Genomic DNA, 13,898 nt, shown 5'->3' with positions numbered 1-13,898 from the left:
TCGGTAATGTCTGTCTTTCTGGTGACGTAGGGCAGGATGACCTCGGCTCAGCGGGAGGCGTTGTCCCAAGATGAACTCCGGAAAAGGCTCTATCAGACTTTTAAGAACCGAGGTGTATTGGACACACTTAAGGTGTGTGTTTTATTTTCAGCGGGCGCTGTCTATGATTCGCTGCACTGTCTAACATTGAAAGTAGTCAGTGAAACTCATGATGAATCAATATGTTTCCTGCTCTCTCCACAAGTATTTGGATGTAGCGTAATCCATATTCACCTTATCTGCCAGATTTTTTTTTTTTATAAACGGAAGTGTTTTCATTGCGGATTGCTCTCATAGTCTCTGCCAGAAAGGTTAATAGTTTCTATAAGGCCTTTGAAATGTCCATGTTTGCAAAGAATGTCAGGTAGAAAGGAGAGGACTAGATAAGCATATGGGTTGGAAAAGACCTCCTAGATCACAGGGTCTGTTTGGTACCATACATTTTTTTTAGCTCCTACTTTTTACGTCAAGTCATTAATGCAGGAAAAAATCAAGAGCTAGTCTTTAAGAATACCGCTGATAATTTTATAGCCAAAAATTCTCCCTTAGTGATTGCCATATTAAACTTGCAATGCTTGAACCGTTCCTCATCTTGTTTGATTTAACTAAGTCTGTCACACCAAATTGTATTACATTTTTTACTGAGCATTTATTTGCACGATTATTAGTGCATATAGGCGTTTTTTTGTTAGTACACTTTCACTTCCCTGCAAAATAATTGATGATATTAAAGACATTGCCTTTCCTGTTTTACCACCTACTTTCAATATGGAATCAGCAGCTTCTCGGTTTAAAACATAGAAGAGGACTTGTGAGTTTTTCAAGCATACTTGGAACTGAAGCCGCATCAGATGGGTTTCACTTAATACAGAGAGAAGGAAAGTAGCAATACAAAAATGAAGATGGGGAGTACTGGCATGGTATTCATGTGAGTTTTTTGATATAAAACAGTATTCTCAGCCCTGTATTTTGAGGGAAAGTTAAACATCACTGTAGCACCATTAATGAGTATTGAAGAAAACCATGGTGTCCTGAGCTGTCCAAATTTTGCCAGAATTAGCCTGCTCCCCCTTCTGTTATGTAAGTTGTAATACAGCTGATAAAACTACAGTGAGACTCCCATGGTCTTTGAAAAATAAAAACTCTCATTTTCTCTGTTTACCTCTTTCTGAAATTTCTGTACCAGACACAGCTCCGAAATCAGCTAATCCATGAACTAATGCACCCGATTTTAAGTGGAGAACTTCAACCACGGACTGTTGCAAGTGATGAGGGCTCACTTTTGATCACAGCTTCCAATAGTTTGGTGGCAGATCATCTGCAGAGATGTGGCTATGAGTATTCACTTTCTGTTTTCTTTCCAGAAAGTGGATTGGAGAAGAAGAAGGTAAGCTTAGTAATTTACCTCTTTTAAGACTTTTGGGAGCTTTACAAATACTGATCTTTCAACATAGTTGGAAAATCCCTTTTTCTGACAGTGCAGCTTCTGACCAGGGCTGTTTTCACAAATACTTTCAAACTGGCAATAAGCTAATGTTGTTCTGGAAAGATGTAGAGCCTCTTAAAGTCACGCTTGCTTCAACCACAAGGGTCTGTCATGCCCATTTTTTTTGCCATGTGGCAGATGACTTGAGGAACTGATCCTGATTAAAGCTAGCCTCTTTTTTGGCCCAGTTAATTGTCTGAAAGTGTGGTTCACAATCAGTTTAAGCTGTTGCTGGAAAGAGCAGTCCTTGCCCTTTCTTTGTTTTCCCTCAATGGTGATTTCATAACGTGGTGAATATGTTTCTAGGTGAAAATTAGGCTTTTGAACTGCAGAGTCATTAGCAGTCATTTAGATTAGTGAGCTGATCTGCTCTATGTGATTTAGCTAGAAACGATGCAAGGAAAGTAGCAAGAGCACGTGTCTAGGTTGGAAAGAAAACAGAACAATCTCTTCACAGTCTCAGTCAGTCATGAAACTATGCACTGACTGCCATATGCCTTAGATAAAGGAGATAGTAAACATGCTACTAAGACAGCAAGCCTCTGAAAATGGTGTTACAAGGTGATGAATAGATCTTGCTCAAATGGAAAATGTTACTCTATGACAGTATAAAATAGTGGCTGCTACATATTTGCAATGTTTTAAAGATACTTAACCTTCTCTAATCTAATCTTTTTCTTTCTTTCTTTCTTTCTCCCCCAAAGTTGTTGACTATGCAAGATCTTCTTCAATTAATCAGGATCAATCCGAAATCCAGTCTTTACAAATCATTGGTAAAATGATTTTGATTCAAAAAATGCATTTGAATTACAGTTGTAATGAAGTAGGCTGGACAAAACACCATCTTTTATTTCTTACAGACATTGAGAACTCAGAAGGAAAATAAAAAAGGTATGTGATGTTTATGCACGATGCACACAATGATCATCATGTCAGCTTCATTTCAATTAAGATATGAGCAACAGAAACTTAAATTCATTGAGTATACATAGATATTGAATAATTTGGATTTGATAGGATTTTTTTTAAAGAAACTTGTAGCACATCGGGATAGTAAACATTGTATTTCAGGATGATGCAGCTGCTATTTGTGGTGTGGATGAAGTGTTAATATTCATCTACAAAATAAAATAAATGATATGGATGTTAGAAGTATGAAAAAATCTGTAATCAGGTGTTAAATCTAATACTCTTTGGAAGCTTTTCACTTTAACACTGGTGAGTTCAGATTTATTTATAACTTTGTTAGGTTGCATAGAATACCTCAGTACTTCAGTAGTTAAAGATTTAGTTGCGTTTTCATTGTTTTTTGTAAGAAATAGTTATCAAGTCTGTATGATGAAAGCTAACTATATTATGCAGCCTAAAATGACTTGATCTTCAAAAACTCTTGTTTCTTTTGTTGCATAATATCCTCATAAATAAAGTAGTAATAATTTGCTCTCTCAAGTAAGCCTGGAAGTCAAAGAGAAACGGATGGAAGGAAAAGTTGCAAAAAGACAATTTTTATAGAATGAGAGCTTATACTACAAATATAAGATTTGCAGTATAAGCATGTAGTATAAGCTTAATAGTTTTCTAGCATTGGTTTTATTTAATTTAATTTTCACTGAATTCCTTCAGTAAATTGGATTGGTTTTCTTTGTTTAGTGAATATTACTTTTTTAGTTATATGCTTGAAAACTCAATTTGATATGAAATCAGAAGTAACTAATATATTGGATCTTGAAAGGTTTTCTTATGCAGATCTTAATGGAACTGATCGAGCATCATCTAAGTAAGGAAAGTCATGACACAGAAACTCAGACAAACTTAATGCCTCCTTACAGAGAATCTCTTGGTAAGTGCAGCCTTTGCAGGCAGATGTCCCCAAATATTTTTGTCCTGGATAAATGGTATGGATGAATAAACTGGAGGAATGGTGTGTGTTCATCGTTTATTCATGTGCAAACTAAAGTAATGATCACAGTTATACCTGTCACTAATACCTTCTTTTCTCACCTTTCTTAAGATTAAAGTCCTATGACAATTCTGTTATCGCTCAGATGTTTTCTTAGGTATTTAGCTAACACTTAAACATCTTAGATGGTTTGTTAGTATTGTGTTGAAATATGTTCTGGAAAACATAATGGTAACTACATGCTTTACTTCTTCCTACAATATTTTTTCCTTGGAAGCTAGGTACAGATTTTAAGTTATAATGTGCGTGGTGTTGGTAGTACAAAAACTAGAAGTTGCATGCAAAAAAAAAAAAAACCCTCTTATCCTTCCATGATGAAGAGGATGAATGACTATTTATTCTACAAATAGTGTCTAAACAGCTACCTGCCTCCTCCTGTGCATATGTTAGGTGGGCTAGAGCTGAGAAATGCCATTTCTCTTCTGCCATGGCTGTTGTACCCTGCAGATATTTCTGCGATGGTCCTACTCATGTATGCTAAGGAACTTTGTGCAGAGAGACGAATCCTTACAACGTTTGGTGGGATAACTGTGGTGACTAATTTATTTTTAAATGCTGGATTTTTGTAGCTGAGAAGCTTCAGCTGATTGATGAACAGTTTGCAGACTCTTATCCCCAGCATCAGAAATACGAATCTTGGGATGTAAAACTTCATGAATATAGAAAAGAAATAGAGAAGCAGCTTCAAGCAGAAATGTCTCAAAAGGTATAATTCCAGTCACTGAATTTGAGGGAGGATTTTGTTAATTTTGACTTTGCAACTTAAATTTCTAATATTTATAAAAAAATGGAATGAAAAGGTCTAATAATAATTTATAATAAATTCAAAAGGCTGAGTTAATCCAATAACAATTGTTAATTTGATGAGGTAGCATGCGTATGTTTTCCATTTCCCTTTTTTTGTTACATGTATACAGAATCTTAAGCTTTTTACTCTGATGTTAGTTTGAAAACATGTATCTTATCTTTTTTTTTATCCCTAATTTGGTAAATTTTATTTGTCCTTTCATTTTCTTTGTTCTGTTTTGTTTTATGAAAGAAAGTTTACTCTGCTCAGTCATAATATTTTTTTTCCCCAGTAAGATTTTGAAGCTTGAATTTCAATATGGTGCACAGCAACCAAGAGAAGCTAATTGCTGCTGTATAGTTTGACAGTTAGAAAATGAATTAGTTTTTGATACTGGTTAGTATCAAAATAGATTTGCATACTATTTCAAAACATTGAACAGAAACTTTAAAACCAGAACAGACTCAAAATTTTGTAATTCTTATTTGTTTTGTTCTTATTATAATTTTGGAGGCTTTTTTTGCACTTTGGGAGTAAAATTAGGGTCTTTTTTTGCAGCGTAACCTATCGCTAGTACCTGAGTTTGAAAAATGGAACAGAGAGAATGTATTGCAGTTCACTTAAATATGTTTTTTTCCATGATTTTCTGTCAAGATCAACTTTTTTTTTTTTGGTAAAGTGCTAGAAAGATTTACTCAATGGTTATTAGCTAGAAAATTTAGGGGCACTTATAAAGGCACTCATATGCATATACATTGTTTGAAGAAATCAGTTTAGCCATATTTATTGGGATTGACAAATAAAAGGATGGAGTGTTAAAACTAAAACTAATGCATTTTATCTTCACTCTTCATGCCCAGCAGGCACTGTCTTATTAGTATGCAAAACATGTTAATTTGTTTGTAGTTAAGTCTTTCTCGGTTTAAGCAAAGCAGTTGCAACAAAGGGATCTTAACTTAGAAGTGATTTATATCTATTTAACTTTAGTAATTCACTTCACATTGCAAAATAATCTATGTATAAGCGATTTCTAATCCAAGTTGTGTATGTACAATTGAGATTGTACTGTCTCACCGTTTTTTTTTTTTTTTTTTTTTTTTACTTTTCCACAAAAATTATGCCCACAGACCCAAATTCCCTACTGTGCTTTTTTTGCCTCCTTAACTTCCTTGTTTTCTCCAGTCTCACAGTTTTTCTGTAATTCTCTTTTTATTTTTTTGCTCATTGTTTCTCCTATTCTTTTTTATGTTACATGCATGCTTTCTGTTTTCTTCCAAATTTTAATTATCACAGAATCACAGAATGGTTGAGGTTGGAAGGGACCTCTGGAGATCATCTAGTCCAACCTCCCTGCTCAAGCAGGGTCCTCTAGAGCATATTTCCCAGGATCGCGTCCAGGCAGGTTTTGAACATCTCCAGTGAAGGAGACTCCACTACCTCTCTGGGCAACCTGCTCCATAAATGAAGTTGTATTCTTAACCAAGAGTGGGTAGTTACCTATAATACAAAACATGAAAGGAAAATATGGGTAACTGGTATTCTTTTGGCTAAACCTTGGGGATTATACTGCCATTTTTGATATGTAAAGTTTGCAAATATTATACTTCTTTATTTGTTCTTGCATTTATTGCACATAATCCTTTGTATGACGGCATGTTCCCTGCAACTCTTTGCGTTTGCAGATTATGGACTTTCCTTTTGGTATGCGTTCATTTTTTTCGGCTGTTGTATGAAGTCTGTGACTCGGACTTCCATTTCTGTAACTTGGTTTATGTGAAGATACATGTGCTGTGCTTTTTTTATGTCCCAATGAAATTCTGGAGGTCCTGAGTGATTCAGGATGGATCTGCTTCTGCCATTCATTGTATCACCAGTTCAAAAAAGGTTCTTTAGGGAAGCGGCAAAAATAGAGACCCGATCAAAGAAGGAATTAAAGAACGTTAGCACTCCTTAATTGCAATCAGAATATAGGCCCTGTGTGGTGTTTTTCTTCATAGATCTGTAGAGTAAAGTAAAATTCAGATTGTCTGAGGAGGGATTGTCTTTGTTCATTTGAAGATGAAGCTGTTTAAATCTCTCTCTTTCTCCTTTGTATAAAAGCTAGAGCATTTTAAAGAAGTTGAAATAGCAAAGATTAAAATGGAGGAGAAAGTGCAAACCCAAAAAGAAATCTCTGAACTACGGCGTGAGTTTGAAAGGACGCATCAAGCCAAGTCTGAAGCCCTGATTTCTCGTGAAAAGAATGCTATTGAGAGGCTTCAAAAACAACAAGAGGTAAAGTTCCAAATTTATATGTTTTTTAATCTAGCACAAAGTGTTTCGGTGAGTTGATTAAACTCTTCCTTGATCTTTGGGAGATTTGCATTCAGATCTTACTTGGCTTCTTAGTGAAAACTTTGAATTTACTTTTGTTCTCATAAGCAGGGGAATGTCATTAGCAGCTACAAGGGTGCGTGTGGGTAAATATTTAAGTAGAGCTGGCTGGAACAGGAACAGTTCTGCAAGCTAGGATTGAAATGTAGTGTGTGCTTTTTAGTCTATTTCAATATCTTTTCTGAAATCAGACCACTGAGGATTTTTTTAATAGAAAGTTGATTTGATCGTTCACTTTTGTTTCATTCCAAAACATGGCATTTAGTTGTAGTAGAATTCTTCCTATCAATTGAAAGAATTTGTAAACTAAATTGAATATATTGTCTTGCATGGTGTGGATACCCCATTGCTGTATGTCGTTTGTATGTTTGATGTTTCCAGTAGCCGCTTTCTGCGGCAAGCTGTCATCTTGTTGCTTTTCTTTGAACGCTCTGTTGATGAGTTACTCCTTTGGGCTGGCGGTTAACACTTGATGATTTGCCAGAGTAGTATTAGTGCAGCACACAACAAATTGTATCTAGTCTAATTGCTTCTCACAGTCTCTATTACTTTTCATGTTTTGATAGAATATTTTGCTTGCTGTTCTGTTGCCTATTTGCCTAGCATCCCCTTTCTGTCTACGGTACACTTTCCTATGTAGCTAATTTACTCATCCACAAATGTTACCACTTTCCTGCTCATGTGTCACCCCCCGCCCCGAGACTGTGGTGTTCATTAATGAAGCAATCGTACAGGTCTCTAAGCACTCTTCTATTGATCTCCTTCCACTCTGAAAATTGAACATTTTATCATTGCTCTGTGAAATTCTTTCATGGTTATATCCTTAGAAGCTTGCAGGATAACTTGTCTATTTTATGCTATCAGTCCTCTTTCGTGAGCGTGAAATTGATTCAGTAATTCAAAAAAATACTTGGATCAGCATATCTGTCAAGCGTTCTGTACGGATTTTTGGCTGCTCTTGTCAGCTTCGGCGCTTCCCAGAGCGAGTATGTACTTCCTTTACCTGGAGACTCTTTTAACAGAGACCAGCAGCTCTACTGAGTTAAAGTATATATTAAAGGTAAAAGGTCATTTAACCCTTTACTAAGATGATTTTATGCCCAGGAAATACAACTTGACAGATCTGTTCTTTGCACAGGGAATAGCAGATAATTCTTTCAACATATGCACGTGCCTTGCAGACTTGAGAGGAGCACCCGTAGGGCAAAATCATCTTTTTTTTTTTTCTTATGCACTTAGTCTTTCATTGGAGAGAAGTAATACCTTACATTAAATAGTAGAAGCTTTTTTTTTTATTGGTAGGAAGATATGGGACTTCTGGTATTAAACTGTTAAGGGAATTGAAGTGATGAACATGTTATTTGATTTATATAAGTTAAATTGTGAAAGTAAAAAGACTGCTGGTTGAATCAAGGTTTCATTTTAAAATCATGTTTAATCAGGGGTCAGACATTCTTCTTCCATTGTTGTCTTTTTTGAAGAACGTAAAAAATTGTTTATTGAAAAAAGAGATGTTTGAACCTGTTTATTCTGTAAATTATTTAAACAATCTTTTATGTAAATTTAAATCCATGCAATGTCTTAAAAGAAAAGAGTTTACTGGTAGCCAGTAATGTCTACTTCCAAGGCATTTTTCGCTCAGAATAACATTAGGATAAGGGAAAGAAAAAGATAATTACATTAGATTCTGCATGTTACTTCAAATAAATATTATTTATATAGTCATAGCTGGAATAAGACTAGTTCCTGAAGAAGTTCCTTGAAAGTTTCAACGTGTTAAACAGCATGCATTGTATAAAATGGGAAGTAAAACTAAAGATAATATTTTGTGATTCAGATTGAAGCAAAGGAAGTATACGCTCAGAGACAAAGTCTACTGAAAGATATCGAAGTCATAAGAACTAGAGAAGCAGAACTGAAGCAAAGAATCGAAGCATTTGAAGTGTGAGTTACTGATGGGTGTATGCAATGCTAAATGTGTTCTTTGTTTCTGGAAAGCGTACTTCAAGATATTATTGCTTTTGTGAAGTTGAAATAGATTGTTATCTATCCCAAGAGTTAGTTGTGTACGTGTTTTAAGCAATATTGTATTGCCTGCCGTAGCAGGGACACCCCATAAAGAAAGAAGCTTTAGTTCTTTCCTCTCATCCAACCGAAATAGGGTAGCCGCTTCAGATGCAAGGAATCAGATGTTTGCTTTGCAATTCAGGGGGAAGGAAACATTATATTATCCTAACATTGAGGCATGTAATCCTGCTTTTCCATTAATATCTATTAGAAGTGTTCTGCTTAATAAGATCAGTTTTCTTTGATTAAATAAAAAAAAAAATTTCTTGCCAGTTTTCCAATACTGCTTAATTTCATTACTTTTGTCTTTAAAAAAAAAAAAAAAAAAGGCCTATGGCAAAGAATGACACACTAACAAAAACTTGTTTTTCAGCAAGCCGGCAGAGGGTGCTGGTAGAGTAGCATGGTCAGTATTATCTTCTCTGAAGCCTTTCCCATGTGGGAAACTGAGCTAGGGTTACCCCGAGATAGCTGCATAATTGATTGGTGCTGGATTTTAAATAGGGCAATTTAGTGTGTGCCACTTCTCCTTGCTCTTAATGAATGACAATGACAGATTCTTATCATAATTTTAATTTGCTAAATTGCTCCATGCAAGCACATTACCCTGTGACTTCTCTAAATATTATTTAAAAATATATTTATTTTTAAATAAATAAAGTTTCAGCTTCATAACTGGTCACTGTCTGTATATTTATGAATATTTCAGCACTCAGAAACTTCAGGAAGAAAAAAATAAAACTATTGATGATGCACTTCGACGTCGGGAGGTTGCTGTGAAGAACGTAGAGGAGATTTATGACCAAAAGCTTAAGAATGAGCTCTTGAAGTAAATTTTTCTTTTATCTCTCTTAACAGAACACACATTATTTCCCATGAAAATAGAATAATACATTCTATAGGATTTATTGACCGAAATGTAACAAAGCAAGGACTTAAATGTGCACTAAGGTTTTTATTTTAATCAGTTTGAATTGTTTACATTGTTGCTTATATCTTTGCTAGTGAGACCTGACAATTCTGTCAGGTTAAAAAAAAAAAGCTTGCCATGTAAAATAATTCTCTTTTAAATCATAGGTTAGATTATTTTTGAAACTTATGTTCTGTGTTATTATCCAAGAGAGGGATGTGACATGAATTTTTGTTTAGACAAGGAGATGCAAGCAGTTTTAGGGATTTCCTGTTGTTGGAATTGAAATACTGGCCCTTTTATGAATGCGGAAAAGGAATGGAGGCGAAGCTAGCATTAAAGAGGTGTTTAGAGGTTTCTTGCGGAAAGGATGAGAGATACAGTTGCCCATAAGAAGTATGAATAGATAGGTTCTTACCTCAGTCACCCCCCCCACCTCCTTTTTGGGCATCTGTGTTATCGATCACCTTCTGTTGTTTAATCCCATCTATCTGAACATAGTTTCAAATGATTTGTTTAGAAATGCTCTTTGAAACTAGACAATGTTATCTCTGATCGCTTTTGAAGTGTTGCAATGGTTTTGAAGTGTTGCGACTTCACTCTTCTTTGAGTGCTTTGGTCACTTGAAGCTTCAGTGCATGCAGGTGCTCTCAGACCTCATTGCTCATGCGTACATGATGACATGAATTACTCTTCCAGTTAGGAAGGTCAACCAAGTGACTGATATAGCATGATTTGTTTGCAAGCCAAGCTATCAACTGTTAGTATCAGCTATCAGTAAATAGTAGATACTGTCTGCATTAGTGTATCTTCCTCTCAATTGCAGAGGAAGGATGTAAAGAGTGGGTTTTAGTAAGAATGGGGCTTCAGCTGAAACTGAGTTATTTCAGTTATTTGGATAGAGAACAACGAAATGCAACTAATTGATAGGCTTTGGTTAAACTGATGTACCTTATTTTACCCAGATAGTCCATAACTGCTAGTTACAAGTAATGCTTTTAAGTGCTTTTGGTTCATGAGGAAAAGGAAGTTATTTTAAGGATTAACTGCTGCTTAGCTTATATTATTTGCATATGAAATATTTTAGGCATTCTGCAAATACTCGAGTAGATACAAATCCATGTCCTTACTAATCCTTGAAGAGAAGCAGTGAAGAGCTACTATTTAGTGTGTAGAAATAATGATGTTTGTTAGAAAAGGAATCTTTTTTTACTTCTAAGTAAACTTTAAATGACGCAGTTGGTAGAAGGATCTTAGTGATCTGGGCCATTTACAATTACAAGATAGAGATAGAGATATTTGATAACATTTATAATCTAATATGTCCTAATCATACAAAACACTGAGTACTCTTAGCTCCTGTAGGTTTCAGGAAAATTGAACACTGAAGCTGGGTGACTTCTGGGTTGTGATAGTTGAGCAGTGCTCTCTGTCCAGCTGGTGGCAACAGAGAATCCTTAGAGCCAGTACTGGGATTCCTGCTGTCCAATACCTTCATCAGTGACCTGGATGATGACATAGTGCATCCTCAGCAAATTTGCACATGATGCTTAATTGAGAGGAATAACTGCCGCAACAAATGGCAAAGTTCCGATATGGAGGGCCCTTGATAAATTTGGAGATTGGGCCAATATAAATCTCACAAAGTTTAACAAGAATTGCAGAATTCCGCATTTGGGGCCAAATATCTCTCTGAATTGGTTGCATATAGGGAAAAGGAATTTGCTGAGTAGCAGTGTTTCTGAAAGGGACGTGAGAGTGTATGTCAGGTTGAATATGATGCAGCAGCATGCTCGGCAAATAAGGCAAACAACATGATGGGCTACGTTAGGAGGAGAAAGGCCAACAGGTTGAGGGAAGTTGTTATCCTCTTTAGGTATTGGTGAAGCCTGCACCTGGAATGCTATGCCCAGTTTTGGGCTCTCCATTTCAAGGCATTACAGACCTCTATGGAGAAACTGGATAGAGCCTAGTAGAGGTCCGTCAAGATAGTTATGGGCCTACTAGACATGAGCTCTGAGGAGAGTTTGAAGGGGGATATAGCTTGTTTAGTCTGTTGATAAGGTTGAAAGATGATCTAATAGCACCCACAGCTATTTGAATTCAATTCAGTCATTTTTGTAGCTATTTTTCCTATGTTTTGTAGCTTGGGAGCGCTAGGCAATCTAGTGGGCAGCAGGGGCCATCAGTTGTGGCTTGGGAAATTCAGGTTGGACCTTGGGGGGAAAAAATTTACTAATGAGATGGTGCACAGGTTACCCAGGGTGACTGTGGAATGTGCACCTTTGGAGATTTTCAAGACTTCGCTAGAAAAAGCCGTGGCTGACCTGAGCTGCTGCTGGTGTAGTCCTGCTTGGAGCAGGTGATTGCACCAGGTGACCCTTGGAGGCCCTTTCCAACCAACATTTCTGTGATTTTTGTGAGAACTAATTTCATCAACAAATAATTCTGTGGTTTTAGTTTAGTCTGGGAAAGTTTGGAATTTCCCATCCCCCCCTCCCCCCCCCCGCTTGTGCTTTGGGAATACATAACTGTTTTTACTTCCAGATATCAGCTTGAGTTGAAGGAAGAATACATAGCCAGAACCAGCAAAGTTACTGAAGATGAGAAAAAGAATAAAGGTAACCATCTCTGAGATAAATAAAGTTGCTGTTGTTTATCTCTAGAGCTTTTACTAAGAGGCCTCAAAATACTATCATTATTAAGCCAAAGTTCAGTAACGGTGACAGTTCAGTGCAAGTAACAAAGAGAATGCCAAAGCAGATACTGAAAGGCATATAGCAGGATCCAGGGACAGATCAGCAGCTCCTCGCAGTTCAGAATACAGTGGGAACTATGAGCTGTTACTTCATGTGGAGGCTGCAAAGCGTCCTCCTTCTTCAGAGGGTTTTCCAGCTCCTTCTGAAGTTCTACCAGCTAGTTCTCTAATTGAAGTCTGATGTAGTCTGGTACTGTATCCTTGAAAGTTTGCCAGTTGCTACATTTACCGTGCACAAGATGATTTACTGAAGCTTGAGGAAAGACAGCTGGGACAGATAACATATTTTAGACTTTTAAGTCAGGGTCATGTGGAAAAATTATGTATCATGTGCATGTAAATTTATGATTTAATTATAGTGGAGTGTGTGTATTCATATATATACATATGCAGACAGTGATTTACTTAATTTTGAAGGAATATGTTTATGGGTGTATATATATACAACATAAAATCATTTAAGTCTTGAATTAAAATGAATGTTTGGCTTAGAAACCTCGACTGTTTTTTGCTGATAATAGTTTTTGAAAGCAACACTCTACAAATTTTAGTCTAACATTAGGAATTTTCCTTACAGAGAAGGCTCTTCTTTTGCATGAAGAAGCCATTGCTGTTAATTCAAAAAAGGAGGAACTGAAGCAAGCTATCTCACGTACCAAAGAGCTTGAGGTAGTCATAAACATGAATTTAGAAGAGCTTTATTCTAACTGGTGTGTTGGAGCTGTAATTTCAAAAAAGAAAACATGAAATAAGTCATTGTTAACTAATACAAATTGGGTTTTTTGGGGAAACATCTTCATAAGCTTCTGAACTGTTCTTTATCTGCAGCTGGATTTGGAATCAGTGAAGGCCCAGGTTCTGCTGGTAAATAAACAGAATCAGTTGTTGACAGAAAAACTGAAAGAGGTCTCAGACTATCCTTTGTTAAAGGAGGAGAAATTGGAGCTCCAAGTGCAGAATAAAATACTTAGGCAACAGCTGGAGGAGGCCCGCAGTGACAACCAGCATCTCCGAGACAGTCAGTGTGAATGATTTTGTAATTTTCTTTTTTAGGCTTTTCTTCTGGTACTTGTTTAGAAATAAATTTTCATTAAAATAACTTACTTTTATTATGTTTAGTAGTAGTTCACTCTAAACCTCAATTTATGTTTGTGAAAAAAGAAACAAATATCCTTTAAAAAAAAAAAAATCCGAAGCTTTGACAACTTGGTTTTGTGCTGGCTGTGTTTCTTTTTTTTTCTCTCAGATCGATTTTTTTTTTTTCTCCCTTAAATTTTTAATGTAGTTTATCTCTGATGATTGATTAACGCTGCTCTTATTTATGGAATTGCAAAGCTTCATATCTGATTTCAGTTTTCAGATAGGTTGCAACATTTTCCTGAATTTAGGTGAACTATATAATCCTTCTCTGCTTCCTTTCTTAGTCTTTTGAAAAGCATCTTTAAATAATGGTAAAACCTTTGTTTAATTTAGAAAATCCTTGATATTAAATATTTATTTTCTTAAATACAACTGTGT

The 13,898-nt window shown here is 35.9% G+C and overlaps 1 protein-coding gene across 3 annotated transcripts in view; it reads left to right on the top strand.

The window, feature by feature from the left end:
• OFD1 (OFD1 centriole and centriolar satellite protein) overlaps positions 1-13,898 on the top strand; it is a 38,376-nt gene that overhangs the window by 391 nt on the left and 24,087 nt on the right. For 2 of the 3 annotated variants that reach the window (XM_068919810.1, XM_068919829.1), the window contains exons 2-13: positions 31-132; positions 1,226-1,426; positions 2,230-2,298; positions 2,386-2,416; positions 3,258-3,365; positions 4,055-4,191; positions 6,373-6,546; positions 8,483-8,589; positions 9,422-9,541; positions 12,170-12,243; positions 12,958-13,049; positions 13,209-13,398. In XM_068919810.1, the coding sequence (XP_068775911.1) occupies positions 37-132; positions 1,226-1,426; positions 2,230-2,298; positions 2,386-2,416; positions 3,258-3,365; positions 4,055-4,191; positions 6,373-6,546; positions 8,483-8,589; positions 9,422-9,541; positions 12,170-12,243; positions 12,958-13,049; positions 13,209-13,398 (1,399 nt within the window). In that variant the 5' untranslated portion in view covers positions 31-36. The remainder of the gene's footprint in view (positions 1-30; positions 133-1,225; positions 1,427-2,229; positions 2,299-2,385; positions 2,417-3,257; positions 3,366-4,054; positions 4,192-6,372; positions 6,547-8,482; positions 8,590-9,421; positions 9,542-12,169; positions 12,244-12,957; positions 13,050-13,208; positions 13,399-13,898) is intronic. The other variant, XM_068919819.1, reaches the window with a different exon arrangement.

The sequence above is a fragment of the Struthio camelus genome, chromosome 1 (assembly GCF_040807025.1).
Source record: "Struthio camelus isolate bStrCam1 chromosome 1, bStrCam1.hap1, whole genome shotgun sequence".
In the NCBI taxonomy this organism is placed as follows: domain Eukaryota; kingdom Metazoa; phylum Chordata; class Aves; order Struthioniformes; family Struthionidae; genus Struthio; species Struthio camelus.
The sequence above is the reverse complement of the archived record's forward strand: the minus strand, read 5'-3'. Positions and strand labels throughout refer to the sequence as shown.